General features: G+C 44.3%; 1 protein-coding gene across 3 annotated transcripts in view; it reads right to left on the bottom strand.

Annotated features, from left to right (window-relative positions):
- Positions 1-19,333, bottom strand: part of BICDL1 (BICD family like cargo adaptor 1) — a 93,284-nt gene that overhangs the window by 43,650 nt on the left and 30,301 nt on the right. For all 3 annotated transcript variants that reach the window (XR_013539171.1, XM_078381620.1, XM_072983514.2), the window contains exon 3: positions 2,128-2,244. Coding sequence is in view for 2 of the 3 variants with exons in the window: in XM_078381620.1 (XP_078237746.1) it covers positions 2,128-2,244 (117 nt within the window). In the remaining variant the exon portion in view is untranslated. The remainder of the gene's footprint in view (positions 1-2,127; positions 2,245-19,333) is intronic.

Genomic DNA, 19,333 nt, shown 5'->3' with positions numbered 1-19,333 from the left:
AATGACATGTACCCGTAACCCCTTGCAGAGACCAAAAGCAGCAGGAGGAAATCGGTGACCCAGATGGCTCAAGGCATGGACAGCATGAAAAGCAAAGCATGCAGCCGTGGTGGCAGCCAACAGGCATGCATTCAAAACCCCACAAAGCTTCTGTACTTACTTCAAGGATTTGCTGCTCCACACCAAGTCAGGAGGGGATGGGATCAGGAAGGGGGCGGTGGTGGAAATGGACAGGTCAGGATCGTTGGGGAGGGGGAAAAAAACGACAACAAGAAATCGACAACCATACGGGAGGAAAAAAATACATTTTCTAAAAGAGAAATATTTTTTCCTCCATCACTATTTTTTGAATATCAAACCATCCCCATCAAATATATATATTTGAATGAATCATTTGCAAGCATGCAAATTATATATATAAATATAATTTGAATTAAATATAAAAATGAATACACTGGTGCCTCGCTTAACGATTACCTCGTTAAACGATGAATCCGCTTGACGATTAGGTTTTTGCAATCGCAAAACAATGTTCTAATGGGAAAAAATGCTTTACGATGATCGGTTCCCTGCTTAGGGAACCAATTTTTCGCTTTACGACGATCGAAACAGCTGATCGTTGGGTTTCCAAAATGGCCATCCACCGTGCAAAATGGCTCCCCGCTGTTTTTAGGATGAGTTTTTCGCTATACAGGGAGCAGAAAATGGCCGCCCTATGGAGGATTTTCGCTGGACGAGCAGGCATTTCGCCCATTGGAACGCATTGAACGGTTTTCATTGCATTTCAATGGGCTTTTTTATTTCACTTGACGACGATTTTGCTCTACAGCGATTTCGCTGGAACAGATTAATGTCGTCAAGCGAGGCACCACTGTATATGAAATTAGTCTCTCTGTATTGTCATGGCAATACCTGTGTGAAAAGGACAGAGAGAAGGGTGCCATCAGACAGTGAAAACAGATCACATCTGATTGTGTTGGAAAGGGTCACTTCTCTGGGAGTGATCGGCATTAAACCAACCTTTCCATCCCTACAGGAATCACTCCAGTTGACCAAAAGAAGTCTCCCTGCTGCTGGGCCAAAAAAGGTCCAACTTGGGCACAGAACAGGATCACGCTGGTTCACAATAATATAATTGTCGGAAAATAGCTCACACAAAACCATGTCACAAGAGGTCCAAAATGTGAGCCGTTTCTCCGTCTGATTGCACCCGGTTTCCTCTCTTCCACCATTCTCTGTGAACACTCATTAGACTAATTCTAACCCTCATCTCAGCAAGTAAGAGCTTGCAGAGGGGCGCCTTGGCGTAGAATTCACACATAACTGATTTGTTCTACGGACACCGTTCTTGGGTCCACCACAGATGGCACTTAAGGATAGGGATAGAACTGTATGCACGGAAACAGGAAAGGGAGCATCAGTCAACATAGTGCTTACCAGCATCAATTGTGTGCTGAATCTGCAAAATGCAAGAAGTCCTCTTTTTTTTGCTTCATTTATTCTTAGTGAAAAATGGAAAGGTTTTGCAATGTTTTTTTAAATCAAGAGAGAAAGGGAAGGAGGAAGGGGACGAAAGGAGACATGTGGACCGCTAAGACAACAGGAGGCTGAGTGGCAGGATCAGGAGATCCAGAAGAGACAAGAGAGAGCTGAATCAAGTACAGAAGCTTCCCTTCCCTAATAGAAGTCATACCCGCTTCTAATCTGGTGGATCCAGTTGCTGGTTCCCTTGCCTTGATGGATTTTCTCTGTGTTTGAGCATTTACAATTATTCCCGAAACCATGAGGTCTGGAAACATGAATTAAAGTGGATTATCTGAAATTGACTTGCAAAGGGATGAGAACTTAAATTTGATTGCTAAGCCTCAAAATCCACACGAGGAGGTTCTGAAGGCCAGTAGTTAGCAGAATGGAGGGACCAGGTCCTTCCCACACTGTACCCTGCAGGTGAATGGTTGAATTACTTAAATATTCCTCTTGCAAATCCCGCTTTTAGCTTGATGGGGAACATTCTAGGAATAGCCTTGATCCTTGGGCTTCACGGCATGTGCAACTTGGGCAGTGTTCCAGTGGTGTCTTTCTAAACTTATGTCCAAATGGACCATCCTAATCAAAGGGGGGACTCACCTCTGCGTGGAGACTCTCAAGCCGTACTATGTGCTGGCTGGTTGATGTCTTCTTCTCCCTAAAGTCCTCTTGGAGGACATGAACCTGCATAGAGAGCTGTTTTTCCACCTCCGATGCCTGCAAAACAGGAACATGAACCCAATTTAATGTATGAGAATTTTAATGCAGAGAAACAGAAGGAGAGCATCCACTGGGTTCTAAAAATAGAACAAAAATAACTGTAGTCCATGTCTTATAGACACACTGGCAGGGAATTTTTAAGTCCTGTGAAACCTTCCTTATTTTTTTCTTAGTAACTCCTCTGTAGTTTGTACAGAATTCAAGATAAAAGGACCCTCTTTTTCCTTTGAGCAGCAAAACAAAGCAAACATTATACACAGCAATCACAGATTGCTTTAAAAGATGCTGCTTTTAAAAAAAAAGATGCAACCACCCAGTTCGGTGCTTCTAATAACGTTTAGCAGCTCGGGCAACAAAGCAGCAGCCACATTTATTTTGCCTTAAAGGCTTTATATGCATTTCAGCCATTTATTTGCACCCCAAAAAATCCTGTTTTGTTCTCTGGTGGAGAACACCACAAAATGCCCTATTAAGGAGTGTGGACAATAGATTTTGTGTTTTTGTGTTAGGTGACGATAAGACAAGCAAGGACCTACATCCAAGGGAGCCCAGATATTAATGGCCCTCCCTGAAGCAGAAAGATCCAGCCACCATTCTGGATCTTCTTTCCTCTCCCCAAACTGTCAGCTCTTTCCCCGGTCGCCAGTGTTATGCAGAGCATAGAGAAATTGGGGTCTTGACTTGACTTCATCGGGATGGTGGTAATGGGAATTATTATCTGATCGATCTGAAGAGTATCAGAGTCGGGAAAGTCTCTATACATACTCAGTCCAGAAGGCAGAGAAATATAAAACTAGAAATATAAGAAAATATATTTTCCTTCCAGAAAAGATTTTTCCTTCTAGAAAAGAAGGAAAAATACTAGACATTTCCCCAATATACAGAGAAAGACCACCAGCGCATACCAGTTGGGGAACATGCTAGTGATTATCCACCAGACACAAATGGAGTCTAAAAGTCTGTCTATTTTTCTCCTTCTCCCACCCACTCACTCTTCACACATGCAGACACCCACACACCAGTAACAACCGAATCCAGCCAATAAACACACAAGATAAATTACTTCCCAAAATGTATCCCTCCCTAAAATGAAAAGTTCTCAGGAGTAACAAATTTCAGGAACAACCCTTTTACTGTACATTTCTTTCTTTGTAGAGAACAGAAATCTCGACCAGAAATTGATTCTGATTTATTTGTAAAACGCTCCAGGACATACTCCCATAGGAAATCATTATCGCTCTGCTATTGCAAAGGGTAAAAATAGAATCTTGGGGAGTGCCAGCAGCAGCAGCAGCATCTGCCAGTAATGGAAAACAAGACACACCAATGCGGAAGGGCCCAACCGTGATGAAAAGACCCACGAAGAAGTTTTCTCTCCACACATTTCAGACAGGTGTGGAAAGCCTCAGCATTAAAACCAACAATTTCCTTGAGCACCACGAATGTCACCTTCGCGGCTTATGGCTGTAAAAGTTACCATCAGTAACAACTATTGCCATTTTTAATTACGAGTGGAATCCAGGTTCTTTGACAGAATGATCAATGTGGCAGAAGATATGAGAAAGTTTTGAAACACTGCTGCTTTTTTTTTTGGCTACACTTATATCTCATGTTTCCTCCAATAAACTCAAGGCACAAGCGACTCTCCTCTCCACCCTTTATTTTTAATCCCATCGAAGGCCAGTCAGGCTGAGAGTGTGACTGGCTCAAGGTCACCCTGCGAGTTTCGTAGCCAAGTTCACATCTGAACTCAGGCCTCATAAACCCTATTCTGCGGCTTCACTCAATGCACCGCACTGCTGGTTCTAGAGCAGCTTTCCCTCACCACGTACACACACAGCACATGTGGTGTTATTACACACACACACACACACACACACACACACACACACACCCCAAATTATCTATCTGTCCGTCCGTCCGTCCGTCCGTCTGTCCGTCTGTCTATTTTTAGCTTTTAAATGTAGTCTTCTACTGATGTAAGTCACCTTGGGTTGACTTCAATAATTATCTTGCCAGTCTCTAATATCCTACCCGTTGGCAAGATGCTGGAGCAGGTCATACCTACCTACCTACCTACCTACCTACCTACCTACCTACCTACCTACCTACCTACCTACCTACCTACCTACCTACCTACCTACCTACCTACCTACCTACCTACCTTTTGAAGGTGAGTGGTACAGTAAAAATATTTTGGATGGATGGATGGATGGACGGACGGACGGACGGACGGACGGACGGACGGACAGACGGACAGACGGATGGGTAGATGGATGGGCAGACAGACAGACAGATAAATACACACATGATTTGGAAATGATTCCAGTCTTAATGCTAGGCAAAAAAAAAAAGCCGTGAGCCTAAAACAGCAGATTTCAAGTGTCACAGAATAGCAGGAAATGACTGGATACGTCCGGAACGGATTAATTACTTTTCAGTGCATTCCTATGGGAAATGGTGCTTCGACCTATGAAGGTTTCGACCTACAAATGCCCTTCCGGAACGGATTAAGTTCGTAGGTCGAGGTTTGACAGTATTTAATTTGTTGGGTTTTTACTGACAGGCTAGGAGAAATGCATGCTTGCAGGATTTTCTGGTTGAGTGCTATACCTATCAAATATTTTCTCTGAATTAAATACTTGCTTAAGGGTAGAAGGTCAACTGAAGAATTCTAAAATGTTAAAAGGGGGGGGGATTGGACTACAATTCCCAGAACCCCCCAGCCAGCAGAACTCTGGAAAGGGTGCTGCCTCTCGGCCAGCCATATCTCTTAGGCTGGTCTTGTACTGTCATATTAATTTTTTAAGGACAAGCTGGAAGCCAGGGTATTCTTTTTGAAAACTTTTGTTATGAAGTTCTGATGAAAAGCAGCCTTTTTTGATCTCGGAAGGCTGCTGCATTTTGGTACAGCTGCTGTCTCCAGCCCCACATCACGACAATGCAATCTTAGGTTTATTAGTAATTTAGTCACGAGCCACTTCCAGGACAGCAACAACGTGGCATTGCGCCCGGAGCACACCACTCATTTCTCCCTTGTCCAACTGTAAAATCAATTACGAATGCCTTAATGCCCTCTCTTACTCATTGGCCACTAAGGGCTGATGTTCCATTACATATTTTCCAGCTTTAAAAAATGTCTCCAGTCCAACAAGAGCTTTCCAGGTAGGGCTAGGAAAAAAATCCTGCCTAAAACCGTGGAAAGAAATTGCAAGTTCATTGTACTGGGCTAGAGGAACCAAGGGCCTAACTCAATATAATGCAGCTTCCTATGTCGATGGGTCTACATGTAGATTGGGACTCTTAAGCCTTCCTTCCTTCCCTCTCTTTGAGGTCAGTTCCTGTATCTTGTCGTTCTTCCACATTTATTCATTTCGTTATTTATTTACAGTAGATTAATTTACGTAAGGCAGAACTCCACACATGGAAGCCAGCTTTAAGGAGTTAAAAAGAAGCATTCATGACGACAATACAGTCTGACAAGGAAGGAATTAACGATGTGCTCTTGGATTAATGCCATGTCGTCACTATCCAGTAATTACATTGAAAAATCTTTTCTTCTGCACTCTTCCTAAATGAATTTCTTGACCCGATGGCTTATTTTTCCTGCCTTCCTACCAGTCCGGTAGGTGATTACTTAAGTTCAGTAATCACAAGATCAGCAACAGGCCACTGGGCTCCGCCAGTGTGATTTCCGAGACCAATATTCTGCTGGATTTTCTGCATACAGAATGGCAGTCGCCCACGGCTACTTGGCAAGGTCGGGCCATGCAGTGGGCAACTTGCCAAGTAGCCACATCTGCTTCTGACATTCCCTGTGCAGAAAATATAACAAGATGTACTGGCCCCAAATAATCAGGAGTCCCACACACCAAGAGGATACCTACCACACTGTGGAAGATAGGTCCTTGGCCTCAACTGAAAGAGCACGGTTGTTATTTGCTTTAAGAGAGAGCGGAAGCAACAAGCTTGACCATTAAACCACTTGACTGCACCAGCAAAAGCAGCCACCACGCAGAGCAAGGCCCGTCACCGGAGGCATGCTGAACGAATGGACATTTGGAAGACCAAGCCTGGTAGAAGGAAGTGGGATTCTGCGAGCTATCGTCTCGGTTTGTAGGTTGAGATTCCATTTTGGCAATGCTTAATAGATGCGAACAATCTAGTCGTCTCAAAGAGGCACTTGATCTATCCACTGCTACAGACAAATGGACAGATAACGGACAGGGATCTTTCATGTATCCTGCTTCACTGCAAGAGATGCTTTACTTCTTAACTGTTAGGGTGGTACAACATTGGGACCGCTGACCTCAGGAGGTGGCGAGCGCTCCAACACTGGAGGCATTCAAGAGAAAATTGGCCAGCCATCTGTCAGATCTGCTTTGATTTGGCTTCTTGCATTGAGCAGAGGGTTGGGCTCAATGGCCTTATAGGGCCTTCCAATGAAATTATTCTTTGATTATTCTGTGAGTTGGTCACTGTTTGAATGAAGGCACCAGAAAAGGCACATCTGTCATACAGAATCATACCACTGGATGGGAGCTTAGAGGTCACCTAGTCCAACCCTCAAGGTAGGATCTGCTTGGTTGGCTTCAAGTACAGCAACCCTGACAGACTGCTGTCCAGCATCTGCTCAAACACCTCCAACTAAAAACAGCCAGCTCACCATATTTGTCTTGTTAGGAAGTGTCTCCTAATACAATGATGGGGAGCCTTTGGCCCGCAGATTTTTGGGCAAGTGCTCTCATGGTCTGTTACCAACTGGGAATTTTGACGCAAGCTATTTGGAGGACCAAAGACTGTCTCTCTCTCTATCCTACTGTTTGGCCAAACCTACTTCTCTCTGTATTCTTGAAGGCTTTCACGGCCGGGATCCGATAGTTGTTGTAGGTTTTTCGGGCTGTTTGGCCGTGTTTTGAAGGTTTTTTTGCCTACCGATGTCTCAGAGTGAGTTATTAAGACTTTAACTGCCAGTTAATGAGAAAGGGGTGGACTACCTGGGGAAGTTGTAGCTTTTCTCCTCTGCAAGTCTCTATACTTCTGCTGTGTAGTTCGACGTTTGCCAGAAATTCAAAAGGTTCAAAACACGGCCAAACAGCCCAAAAAACCTACAACAACCAATTTCTTCTGCCTTTTTCTCCAAGGCACAGAATAGCCTTTTCTGTGCCATGAAACACTTCACATCAGCTGCGTTCTTTTCAGAGGATGCAGGAACAGGTGTCGGCTGGGCAGCTGTACCCACCTGGCGCAGGTGAACTCATGGAGGTGGGTAGGAGAGCAGCGAGGAGTACAAAGCACAGCTCCTGGGAGAGGCAGGGAGGGAGGGAGGGAGGAAGGACGGACGGACAGAAAGACACAAGCCAGCTTTGCTTACCTACTGAAGATCCACTGCTTTCTGAGCACTGACCGCACCGAACAGGGTCACCCCCTTCTCAGGTCATAGCCTTTGGCCTTCCTCATTTGCAGTCCCCTCTCAATCCGGAAACACACAAACACCTGAGGACTTCTCAGTGCAGCCCACCTCCAAACCAGTTCGTGAGAGATCAGTCCCAATAGGCACAGCGACCATTAGGACAAAAATCAGACCGGATGGTACTCACACGTCCCTGCTTTTTAGATATAACCATTAACCCAGTGCCTTATCTGCCATCAAGCCAGAACTGAGTCAGTAGCCCTGATGGGGCTTTCAAGATAAGTGAGATGGCTAAGGAATGGTTTTACCAGTGGGTTTCCATAGCCAAGAGAGGATTCAAACTTCGGTCTCCAGGGTCCTCGTTTGTCACTCTCTCTACTACATCACACTGGGTACTCAACACTTAAATTACTTCAGAGTAATTAGCAGGTTACTTCCAAACGTTAAGATTAAATATTTGTAATTCGAAACACTTTTGAAGCACATTGCAGTAAGAATTTTTCAGGTTGCCATTTTCTATTAAATCCTAAAAGGGACTGAAACGATCCTCGAGATGAGATATTTTTGCCTTTTTTAATAAATATTTCCAAGGTGCAGTATTAGAACTGGCCACTAAAAGAAACCAGACGGAACTTCCATGTATTTTTCTGGTGTGTTGGGAACAATGACACACTGGAGTACCAACATGTACTGCGATGAATTACTTGCACGATCGGAGCAACAGTAATGATAAAAGCACTCTGCCTGCTGAGCAATAATGAGTGAGACGGCAAATGGTTTCTAAAATATAACATTCCAAGCTTTGCTGAGAGCAAGAAAGCGTTGGAGTTTTGCTTGCAGTTTTGCATGCTGTCGGTGGTTCTTGTGACGGGAAGGGACTTTTCTAGGCTGGGGTGATTGTCTGTCTATCCAGCACTAACCAATCATTTCTTCAGGTCTTCGAATTCAAAGAGAATTCTCCTCCCTACTCAGTGTTCTATCCCTGTCTTTTGTTGGTTGGTAGCAGTTGTTTGTTTGCTGTTGTTCTGTTCAGTTGGTTGCTAAATATATGTGCAGTACAGAAAGCAGTATACCCAAGTCTATAATTGCAGACAATTACAGTATAGACTTGTGTATACTTGTGTATAACATTGTATAAAATGTTATACACTGTTATACAAGCGTATAACTTGTCTATAACATTTTGTATAAAAAACAATTTTTTTTTATTATTTTGCCTACAGATGTCTCAGAGTGAGTTACTGAGACTTTAAGTGCCAGTTAATGAGAAAGGTGGACTATCTGAGGAACTTGAAGCTATTCTCCTCTGTAAGTCTCTGTGCTTCTGTTGTGTAGTTAAAAGGGAAGTTCACCAGAAATTCAAAACTCTACAATGGGAAGCATATCGCATCATCCGCATGCCATGTCTGTATTCCTAGAGATAAACATATTGCCATCATGTCCACTGGTTGGTTGCCCTTGGTACACCTTCCCATACAAAATTCCTTAGTTTAATTGTGTCCCGTGCAAATAAAAGAAAAGAACCGAAACACCAACAATAAAATTCTTACATCCTTCATCAAAGCCTGTCCGAAATCACATTGCGTGGAAGAAATTCAAGGCAGTCGTTACCGTTTGATGCTGGGGGTGGAACGGGGAAAGACGGAGAGCCCTGAGCTTCTGGACAGAGGAAAGTGGCTTATACACAGGGTGACCTCAATGGCTTCGTTTCCTGTCATGTGGACGGGTGGAGGAGGGGGAAAGAGTGACTGAGAGAGAGAGAGTGCCCTGTGTCATCGTGAGATGAGTGGCCATCTGTTCCTTCCCTGTATGGAGGGGTAGTGAAAAAATTGCATACCCAGAGTTAACAAGCTTACAGTCCAGATACAGTCCTTCCTCTAAGCCATCTACCATCTGTTCTGCAACACCTTAAAGAAGGATCTCTCAGTCCTAGTTGCTGTCAAGTTTGGAAAGAGATCCTTGTCTCTTTGAAGAAACCCCTTCCTCACATCTGGGGTGTGTGAGACAAGAACATACAACCCTTCCTTTAAGCCCTTATGTGTCTCTTCCTAACATCCATGGAGGTGGCTTATAAGGCACTGTTTATACAGATACCAACATTATACTGGAATTGGGCAAGAGCCCAGCAATTTTGTGGGTTGACCTCACCAACTGTTATTTAGCCCTAACTATTGATCCTGACTGCTGAAGAATTGATGCTTTTGAATTGTGGTGCTGGAGGAGGCTCTTGAGAGTCCCCTGGACTGCAAAGAGAACAAACCTATCCATTCTGAAGGAAATCAACCCTGAGCGTTCACTGGAAGGACAGATCCTGAAGCTGAGGCTCCAGTACTTTGGCCATCTCATGAGAAGAGAGGACTCCCTGGAAAAGACCCTGATGTTGGGAAAGTGTGAAGGCAAGAGGAGAAGGGGACGACAGAGGATGTGATGGTTGGACAGTGTCATTGAAGCGACCAACATGAATTTAACCCAACTCCGGGAGGCCGTGGAAGACAGGAGGGCCTGGCGTGCTCTGGTCCATGGGGTCACGAAGAGTCGGACATGACTTAACGACTAAATAACAATTGACCCTTCTGCTGGGGTGGACTAGTGGCTTTTGTACTCAACAAGGCAGAAAATGACCTCAGTCTCTTTGCTCACACCTTTGCTAAAGTCTACTTAGCATGAAGACAGAGAGGGTGAGACATAGACAGATCCTGATGTTACCTGTCTGTCATGGGTTTGGAGGGAAAGTTCCATCCTATGGGGAGTGGAAGGCGGGACATCAGGAGGAGGGGCTGTACTGTATAAATATGTGATGCCTGTGTGGTGAAGAGGAGATGCTGAGACAGACTGTGAGACACTGGGTTGGGACGAAGCAGCAGCTGGGGAAGAAGAAGCTGTTGTGGGAGTCTGTGTGTCAGACAGGGTACTACTGTGTGTCAGAGTACCAACCTGATAGGTTCAGGTGTCTGTTGGTTAGCCAGAACTGATAGGTTCAGGGTCTGTGCTTTAAGTTAAAGGTTCTGGGTGAACCAAACTGTATGCTTGTATGAGTGAGAAAAAGCCACGTTACTTTATTTATTCACCTGATTGTTTATTTTACCCTGTTTGTTATTTAAATAAACCTTATTCTTTTTATTGTTTAAAATCCATCCCTGGTCTGTGTGACTTCTTAAAGGGAATGGTTGGTGGCAGCTTAGTGAAACTGTGTGACAGATCCCAGTAGGTCTGGGTTTGTCACATTGATTGGTGTCCAGCGTGTGGGATACGACTGGTCCAGTTGTCCAGCGGTCCAGCAAAGCCTTGGCAAGTGTGCCCAGAGCAAGGGGGGTCTAGTCAGGGACAGTCTGAGGCGCGTAGGTAATCTTCTAGGTGTACCTCACGGGGAGGTGCACTAGTAGAAGAACGTGCCAACTGGGGAGACTTAGATTAAGGTGCTCTGAGGCAGCCTGATTTTGGCGGGAAAACGCTGAGGCAAAACTGCGTAGCAACAGTGAGCTAGCTTGCCAGCTGAGAGGCCCAGCAGAGGGAGGTAGGCTCTGACTCGATACTGTTGCAAATTTAGTGCTGAAGAACAGCAGCAATTTCTAGGAGAGCTGGTTCTGAGGCAAAAAGGAAAAAAGTGGTCGTTTTATTTTGAGGCTTGACTTTTTAAAGCAGCCTGTTCTGAGGGGGGATTATGCCCTTGACTCGAAGTCAAGTAACAGACATGGGTGAAGTGAAAGACCCCCAGATTGACCAAGGTTCTGAGGATGAATTTGGCTCAGTGCAAGGTGACAGCACAGGAGAGCAGGACCCAGAACTCAGAAAATTACTCATAGCCCAACAGCATGAACTGAGGGTGAGGGAAATGGAGGAAAGGGAAAGAGAGAAACAGCGGCAATTTGAATTAGAGAGAGAGAGAGAAAGAATGGAAATGGAGAGGGAGAGAGAGAGAATTGCTCTGGAAAAAGAAAGAATGGCGTTTGAATTAAGAAAACTGGAAATGATGAACCAGAACAATAATAATAATAGGGATTCTGAGGGAGGCCAACTGTCTAAGGCTGACCTGAAGAAATTCCCTGTGTACCACAAGGGAGATTGTCCTGAGGTGTTCTTTTCCTTAGTGGAAAGAGCGTTTGTGGACTTCTCAGTGAGGGAAACTGAGAAGATGACCATCATGCGATCTTTAATCAGTGGTAGCCTGGCTGAGGTTTATGCCGAGATGCCTGAGGAACGGATGAAAGATTTCGCAGAGTTTAAAAAACTGGTGTTTGCAAGACATGGGATAAATGCAGAGCAGCTGAGACAAAGATTCAGGTCCCTTACCAAGAAGCCAGAACAGACTTTTACCCAAGTGGGGGCCCAATTGGTGAGGCTGCTTGAGAAATGGCTATCGCAGGAGGGGACAGAGACCTATGAACAGCTTAAAGACTTGATAGCCCTGGAACAGTTCTATTCAGTTCTGCATGGGGAATTGAAATTCCAGGTGAGGGAAAGGAAACCAAAATCTGTGGCACAAGCCGCAGAAATCGCGGATTTTATCTCCCAAATAAGAAAGCCCTTGGGTGAGGGGAAATCTGTAGGTAAACCCAAAGAAACCTACAGCAAGTACTCTCAGGGACCAGGGAAAAGCCAGCAAGGGGGAGGGGCCCATGGTGAAGGGAAGCCCTCAGGCATGAAACCAAGCCCTCAGAATTTGGAGGGAAAACCGAAACAAGAGGAGAGAGAATCCAAATACACTAGAAAATGCTATTTCTGTCAGGGAAAGGGTCATCTGATCTCAGAGTGTGAGAAATTAAAGCAGCTAAAAGGAATGGTGCCTCAGAATTCTAGTGGGACCAAGCCAAAAGCTGTGTTCTGTGTCCAGAAAGAGCAAAGCTCATTGTCACAGAGGGAGCCTGTTGCCATGACTACTCAGTCTGGAACAGCTACCTCTGCTGATCAGGCTGAGGAAAATGGTCCTCTTGGGGAGGTAAAGCGCTGCTTGCTGGTAAAAACAGATTCTCAGTTGTTTGAGACAGCCGGGGTGGACGTAGGAATACTTGACCGTCAGTATAGGGGGCTGCGGGACACTTGTTCCCAGGTAACCCTGTGCCATCCAGATATTATTCCTCGGGAGTTTATAATCCCAAATGAGAGCATGAAGGTGGCAGGTATTGAGGGGCAGATAATCTCTCTGCCAGTAGCAGAGGTACCTGTCAACTTTCAAGGCTGGAGGGGAGATTGGCGGCTAGCGATTTCATCGACTCTGCCAGCAGCCGTGCTCGTGGGAAATGACCTGGCTGAACATGTGAAACGGGTGCTAGTGATTACACGCTCACAAGCCACCACAGGGACAGTTCAGGGGGGTAATGATGAGCCAGAGACGGAAGCAGAGGGGAGTTCAGAAGCTGTGGTGGAAACCTTAACCACAGACAGCAGATTTGGACAGGAGCAAAAGGCAGACGCCACTCTCCAAAAGTGTTTTGAACAGGTGACTGACGCCCAGCTAACACCTGAAACCCCAGTGAGATTTCTGGAGGAAAAGGGGATTTTATATAGAGAAACCCTGAGGAATATCTCAAAAGGGGGAGATGGGATCAAAAGTCAGCTGGTGGTACCTGAAAAGTGTCGCCCCATGATCTTACAAAGGGGTCACTCTGACATGTTTGCTGCACACTTAGGGGTGAAAGAGCCCCTTGATTTGATCAAACAAATTTGGGAGCAGATCACCCAGGATGACCCACTAGACGTTGTGACATACATAGACACCTTGATGAATGACCTAAAGAGAAATCTAGAGCTGGCAGCAGAAAACCTGCAAGCTCAGAAGGTCAGACAGAAAACACGGTATGACCACAAAGCTAGAGAGAGGCACTTTGACCCAGGGGAGGAAGTGCTTTGGCTTAGGCCCTGCAGAGAGAATAAACTGCAGCTCAAATGGGCAGGACCATATAGGGTCATTTCCAAGATGTCAGATCTGAACTACCTAATAGAGCAGGAGGAGAACCAAGCAAGGAGGGTGGTTCATGTGAATGCCCTAAAACCCTACTACAGAGGGGAACAGAGGGTTCTATTTGCTATAAAAGCAGCTGAGAGTGAGGAAGCTGAATTACCCTTCTGGGAGGGTAGAGGGGAAGTAAAATACAACCCAGAGGAGGTAAAGATCAGTCCTGCACTCACCCAAGACCAGCAGCAAGAACTAAAAATGCTGCTTAGCAAATATCAACAGGTGTTTTCCAACAAGCCGGGGATAGTGAAGGGAGTGATGCATCGGATCCACACAGGGGATGCACCCCCGCAGGCAGTATCCCCATACCGAGTGACGGGACCCTATAGGGACAAGGTGCGGAAGGAGCTGGACGAAATGCTGAGGGAGAACATAATCGTCCCCTCTTCTAGCCCTTGGTCCTCTCCAATAGTCCTTGTGGACAAGCCTGATGGGAGCATTAGGTTTTGTGTTGATTACAGGAAATTAAACCGTGTAACCACTCCTGATGCCTACCCAATGCCCAGGCTAGACAACCTGATTGAAACCATAGGGGGTTGTCGGTTCATCTCATCATTGGACCTGGTAAAGGGATATTGGCAATTAAGAATTGATCCCAGGGATCAAGAAAAAACTGCCTTTTGCAGCCCTTTTGGTCTCTATGAGTTTCGAGTCCTGAGCTTTGGTCTCAGAAATGCACCAGCCACATTCCAAAGGCTGATGGACCAGACCTTGGCAGGGCTCAGTGACTTTACAGTGGCCTACATTGATGACATAGGGATCTTCAGTAATACCTGGGAAGATCACCTGATACACCTGGAGTTAGTGCTGCAGAGGTTAAGTGCAGCAGGGCTAACAGTAAAGGCCAGCAAGTGTCAGCTGGGTAGCCCAGAAATAAAATACTTAGGTCACATGGTAGGGGGAGGAATGATAAAACCCCTGGAGGCCAAAATAGAAGCTGTTCGAGATTGGCCTAGACCCACCACCAAGAGAAAAGTCAAATCATTTCTTGGGTTGGTGGGCTACTACAGAAAGTTCATCCCGAGGTTTAGCGAGATTGCGGCTCCGCTGACCGATCTGACGAGGAAGAAGACTGATGACCGCATCCCGTGGACCAGCGACTGTGAGGCGGCGTTCCAGAGGTTGAAGGAGGCGTTAATCAACTATCCTGTCCTGCGTGCTCCAGACTTCGACCGGGAGTTCATCATCTACACCGATGCGTCTAACAGCGGGGTAGGAGCAGTTCTGTGCCAGGAGGATGAGAATGGTGACCAGCATCCAGTGTCCTACCTGAGTAGGAAACTTCAAAAAGGTGAGAGACATTTGGCAACCGTGGAGAAGGAGTGTTTGGCCATAGTCTACGCGATCCAGAAGGCCAAGCCTTACATCTGGGGAAGACATTTTATTTTGTGTACTGACCATTCACCATTGCAATGGTTAAAGACAATGAAAACCCACAATAGCAAACTTATGAGGTGGGCTTTGAACTTACAGGACTATGACTTTGAAGTGAAGGTGGTCAGAGGGTCAGTGAACTGTGTTGCTGACGCCTTATCAAGAAGACCTGAAGACTGAAGACGGCGAAAGAACATGGACTATATGTATATAATGAAGACAAAAAGTTAAAATGTACCTGGTTTTAAATTGGTTTGTATTAATAAAGGTAAAATTGATGTAATGCATATGGTAAATGTTTGAAATGCCTATTTGCTATGTTTAACTTGGAGTGTAAGTATATGTAAGTATTATAGGGTATGTATAACTGTTGTTGTATGTTTTATACAGGTTGTTTTTTGGTGAAAAGCACTTTTAGCTTTCCCCCTACAAAACAACTTATAAAGAGGGGAGGTGTTACATAACAGCACTGATGTTACCTGTCTGTCATGGGTTTGGAGGGAAAGTTCCATCCTATGGGGAGTGGAAGGCGGGACATCAGGAGGAGGGGCTGTACTGTATAAATATGTGATGCCTGTGTGGTGAAGAGGAGATGCTGAGACAGACTGTGAGACACTGGGTTGGGACGAAGCAGCAGCTGGGGAAGAAGAAGCTGTTGTGGGAGTCTGTGTGTCAGACAGGGTACTACTGTGTGTCAGAGTACCAACCTGATAGGTTCAGGTGTCTGTTGGTTAGCCAGAACTGATAGGTTCAGGGTCTGTGCTTTAAGTTAAAGGTTCTGGGTGAACCAAACTGTATGCTTGTATGAGTGAGAATAAGCCACGTTACTTTATTTATTCACCTGATTGTTTATTTTACCCTGTTTGTTATTTAAATAAACCTTATTCTTTTTATTGTTTAAAATCCATCCCTGGTCTGTGTGACTTCTTAAAGGGAATGGTTGGTGGCAGCTTAGTGAAACTGTGTGACAGATCCCAGTAGGTCTGGGTTTGTCACACTCTCAAATTCATATCATCATGAAGACAGGGTTTGTCCCCATGTAGGAGGATTCAACATACTTAAATAGGTGAGAGGATGAGTGTAGCTAACATCTCATGTCCAGGATGAAGGTAGCTTTTTCTCCCTACTTAAGTTGCCCATAGTTGTAACTAGCCATTGTAATCCTTAGGGGCTTTGCTGCCCTTAATGGTTAAGCTTTGGACATATGAAATTGCAACGTGTGGGGTAAGGATGGAGGGATGGGGAGGAAGATTTGGGTCTGAGCACACCATGGTTAGCCTAGTCCTAGTATAAGCATTCAAGGTAGATGGTTCACACCCTTCTGGCTGTATATACTTTGTCCTCTAAATTTTGGCCCCCGGGTAAAAGCCCCCTTGGCTATGCTCTGCTTCAGCTGTGAGGCCCTCTGCAATCCCCAGACAGCTTTGGACAACTATTCTCATAAAGTGGTGGGTGGTCATCAGAAGTGATTTGTAGACCTTGAGAGCTGGGACAAGAAAGAGAGAAGGTAGAGAACATCAACTACAATGCAAAGAGCAGACACCAAGGGGAGTTAGAATTTCTCAGACGCTATATTCTTTTTATTATGGTACAATGCCTGCAGTAAAAAGAAAAGAAAAACCTAGATGGCCATCAGAAAAGCCACTTAAAATAATAAAGGACAGGTGAGAAGCAAAAGGTGACAGAAAAAGTGTCATAATCCTAAATTCTGTTTTCCAGTGACTGTCACGTGAATGACAAAGCAAACTATTACAATAATCAGTGCAAAGAAATAGAGGACGACAACAAAAGGGGAAAAACAAGAGATCTCTTTCTGAAGATCCAAGAAATCATAGGGAAATTTAAGCCTATGAATAATCAACAGGGGAATACACTATATGACCAGGAGAAAATAAAGAGGAGGCAAAAACAGCATATTGAAGACCACCTATACAGAAGAGATAAAAGAATGAAATACTTATTTGAAGAGGAATCTTATGATGAAGAACCTGTAGTTCTAGAAGGTGAAGTGAAAGCTGCTCTGAAAACAATAGGAAGAAATAAATAACCAAGTGTAGAAGGAATACGAATAGAACTATTTCAAGCCAAAGAAGCTACCATTAGGACAGTATATAGTGACAGAATAGTTTCCTATAGGAAACAATGTCAAACAAGGGTGTATTTTATCCCCTTATCTGTTTTTCAATCTGTATGCAGAACATATCATGGAAACCCAGACTAGATTTAAATGAAGGAGGAGTGAAAAATTGGTGGAAGAAACATCAGTAATGTAAGATATGCACACAGATAACACCATCTTACTGCAGAAATCTGCAACAACTTAAAGGACTTCTAATGAAAATGAAAGAAGGTAGTGGCAAAGCAGGACTGTGATTGAACGTTGAGTAGAACAACATCATGACTGCAGAAGAACTACATCACTTTAATGATGACCATGAAGAAACTGAAATAGCTACAGATTTTGTATACCTTAAGTTCAATCATTAATCCAAATGGAGACTGCAGCCAGGACATCAGAAGGAGACTGGCACTTGGAAGGGGAGCCATGAAGGAATTAGAAAAGATTGTCAAGTGTAAGGATGTGTCAGTGGAGACCAAGGTCAGTATCATCCACACTCTTGTATTTCTGATCAGCACGTACAGGTGTGAAAGCTGGAAAGTAAATAAAACTGACAGGGGGGAAAATGATTCATTTGAACATTGGTGCTGGAGGAGAGCTTTGCAGACATACTGGACTGCCACAATTCAGCAGCATTTTTATCCTCCAAACAACCCTGTAAGGGAGGCGAGTCTGAGAGAGGGTGACTAACTCAAGGTCGCCAATGAGCTAAAAGTCGTGAGCAGAGATTTGAATCAGTCTCCCTCAGTACTTCTTCATTACGAAATCCCCATAAAAGTTACTTGTTACTCTCCATAATGTAAACACACACAAAAGATATTTAAACAGGTTTCTAATGATTTTTGTTGCTGTCTTTTTTTTATAAAGCAAAACATAACCAATCAAAGCCTAAAAGAGAAAATGGCTTAAATTTGGAGAAAGAAAAGGTCCCCAAACTTTTCTTGTTCCTAGAAAGTACCAAGAAAAGGTAGTAAGGTCTCCTTGTTATGTAAAAATATTTATGGAATTACCAGTCATTATGTTATTTGCAAAATGAGCATTGCTACACCTTTGTTGATCCAAAAAGCAATACTTTAAAACACCCCGTTAATAAATAATCAATACATAATCTGCATATATGCACAATTCTGAAATGTTCAACTCATATACTACCCATGCACAGCAAACGCCGCTAAGAGGATCTCTCCACATTGCCACAGTTGTTTCCAGGATTTTTCCTTGTGTACACAGCAATCTGAACAGGATGATGCCCTGGATCTTTTTCAAAGCCATTTGAAAACACTTCTGGAAAATATTAGAAGCTACTTTCAATGATCCTGAAAAACAAGTGGAGTTGAAAAAGTTGTTCATGATTATTTCTCTGCCCTATGTGCAACTGTCATGCAGTTGGCATGAACGATTATAGGGTACATTTTGGTACCTTTTGTATATTAATTAAGTCCTCCTGATTCACAGCCCTGGCTCCCTTGCCCACCACATCACCTGTGCCACTGGTTCTGCAGGTCAGCTAGCTGCTTCCCAGTAGCCTGGATTAACAAAAGCACATCAGTTTAACGAATTCCCCATCAGGCACAGGGAAGCCTCGCTGCTCTCTCATAACCTCCTCCTGTGTATTAAAGCTATTTTTAAACAGGATTATTTCTAAAGTAAGCGGTTCACAGAACAGCCCTTTATATCGTGAGGGCCTCTTGCAACTGCTGAGAACCTGGAGGATAATGGGACAGCATTTTAAAACCAAAACGCCAGCTATGCCTGAGTTGACAAAAAAAAGGGCTCTTCTGGAAAAAAAATATACAATGTTTACAGATTTTGAAAAGATTCCCGTTAATTTTGTTTTATTTACATTTGGAGGACTGCACTGTAGTTTATAGTTATACCTCATCACTCGTTTTGAATAATTCTCGGGTGCCCAGAGAAGACAGGTAGGAAGAAATAGGTACAAAGAGTCTGAGCTTAGAGAAAAGTTTTGGGTGGCAATTCCCAGAATCCCCCAGCCAATGCTGGCTGGAGGATTCTGGGAAATGCCACCCAAAAAATAGAGACTTTTTCAAGCTCCACTAAGAGAGTTGGTTGGCCTTGGACCTTCAACTTCATCACCCTGGTCTGCAAGCTGAGTCATAGCAACTGGACATCTTTCTTGTTTGGCTGAAACGTTTCTCTACTTCTCCAAGTAGCTTCCTCAGCCTGAGGAGAGTGTTAGGAGATCCCTGATAGATCCTCCATGTTG

Source organism: Pogona vitticeps, chromosome 14 (assembly GCF_051106095.1).
Source record: "Pogona vitticeps strain Pit_001003342236 chromosome 14, PviZW2.1, whole genome shotgun sequence".
Classification (NCBI taxonomy): domain Eukaryota; kingdom Metazoa; phylum Chordata; class Lepidosauria; order Squamata; family Agamidae; genus Pogona; species Pogona vitticeps.
Note: the sequence above shows the minus strand (reverse complement) of the source record. Positions and strands in the feature narration are given on the sequence as shown.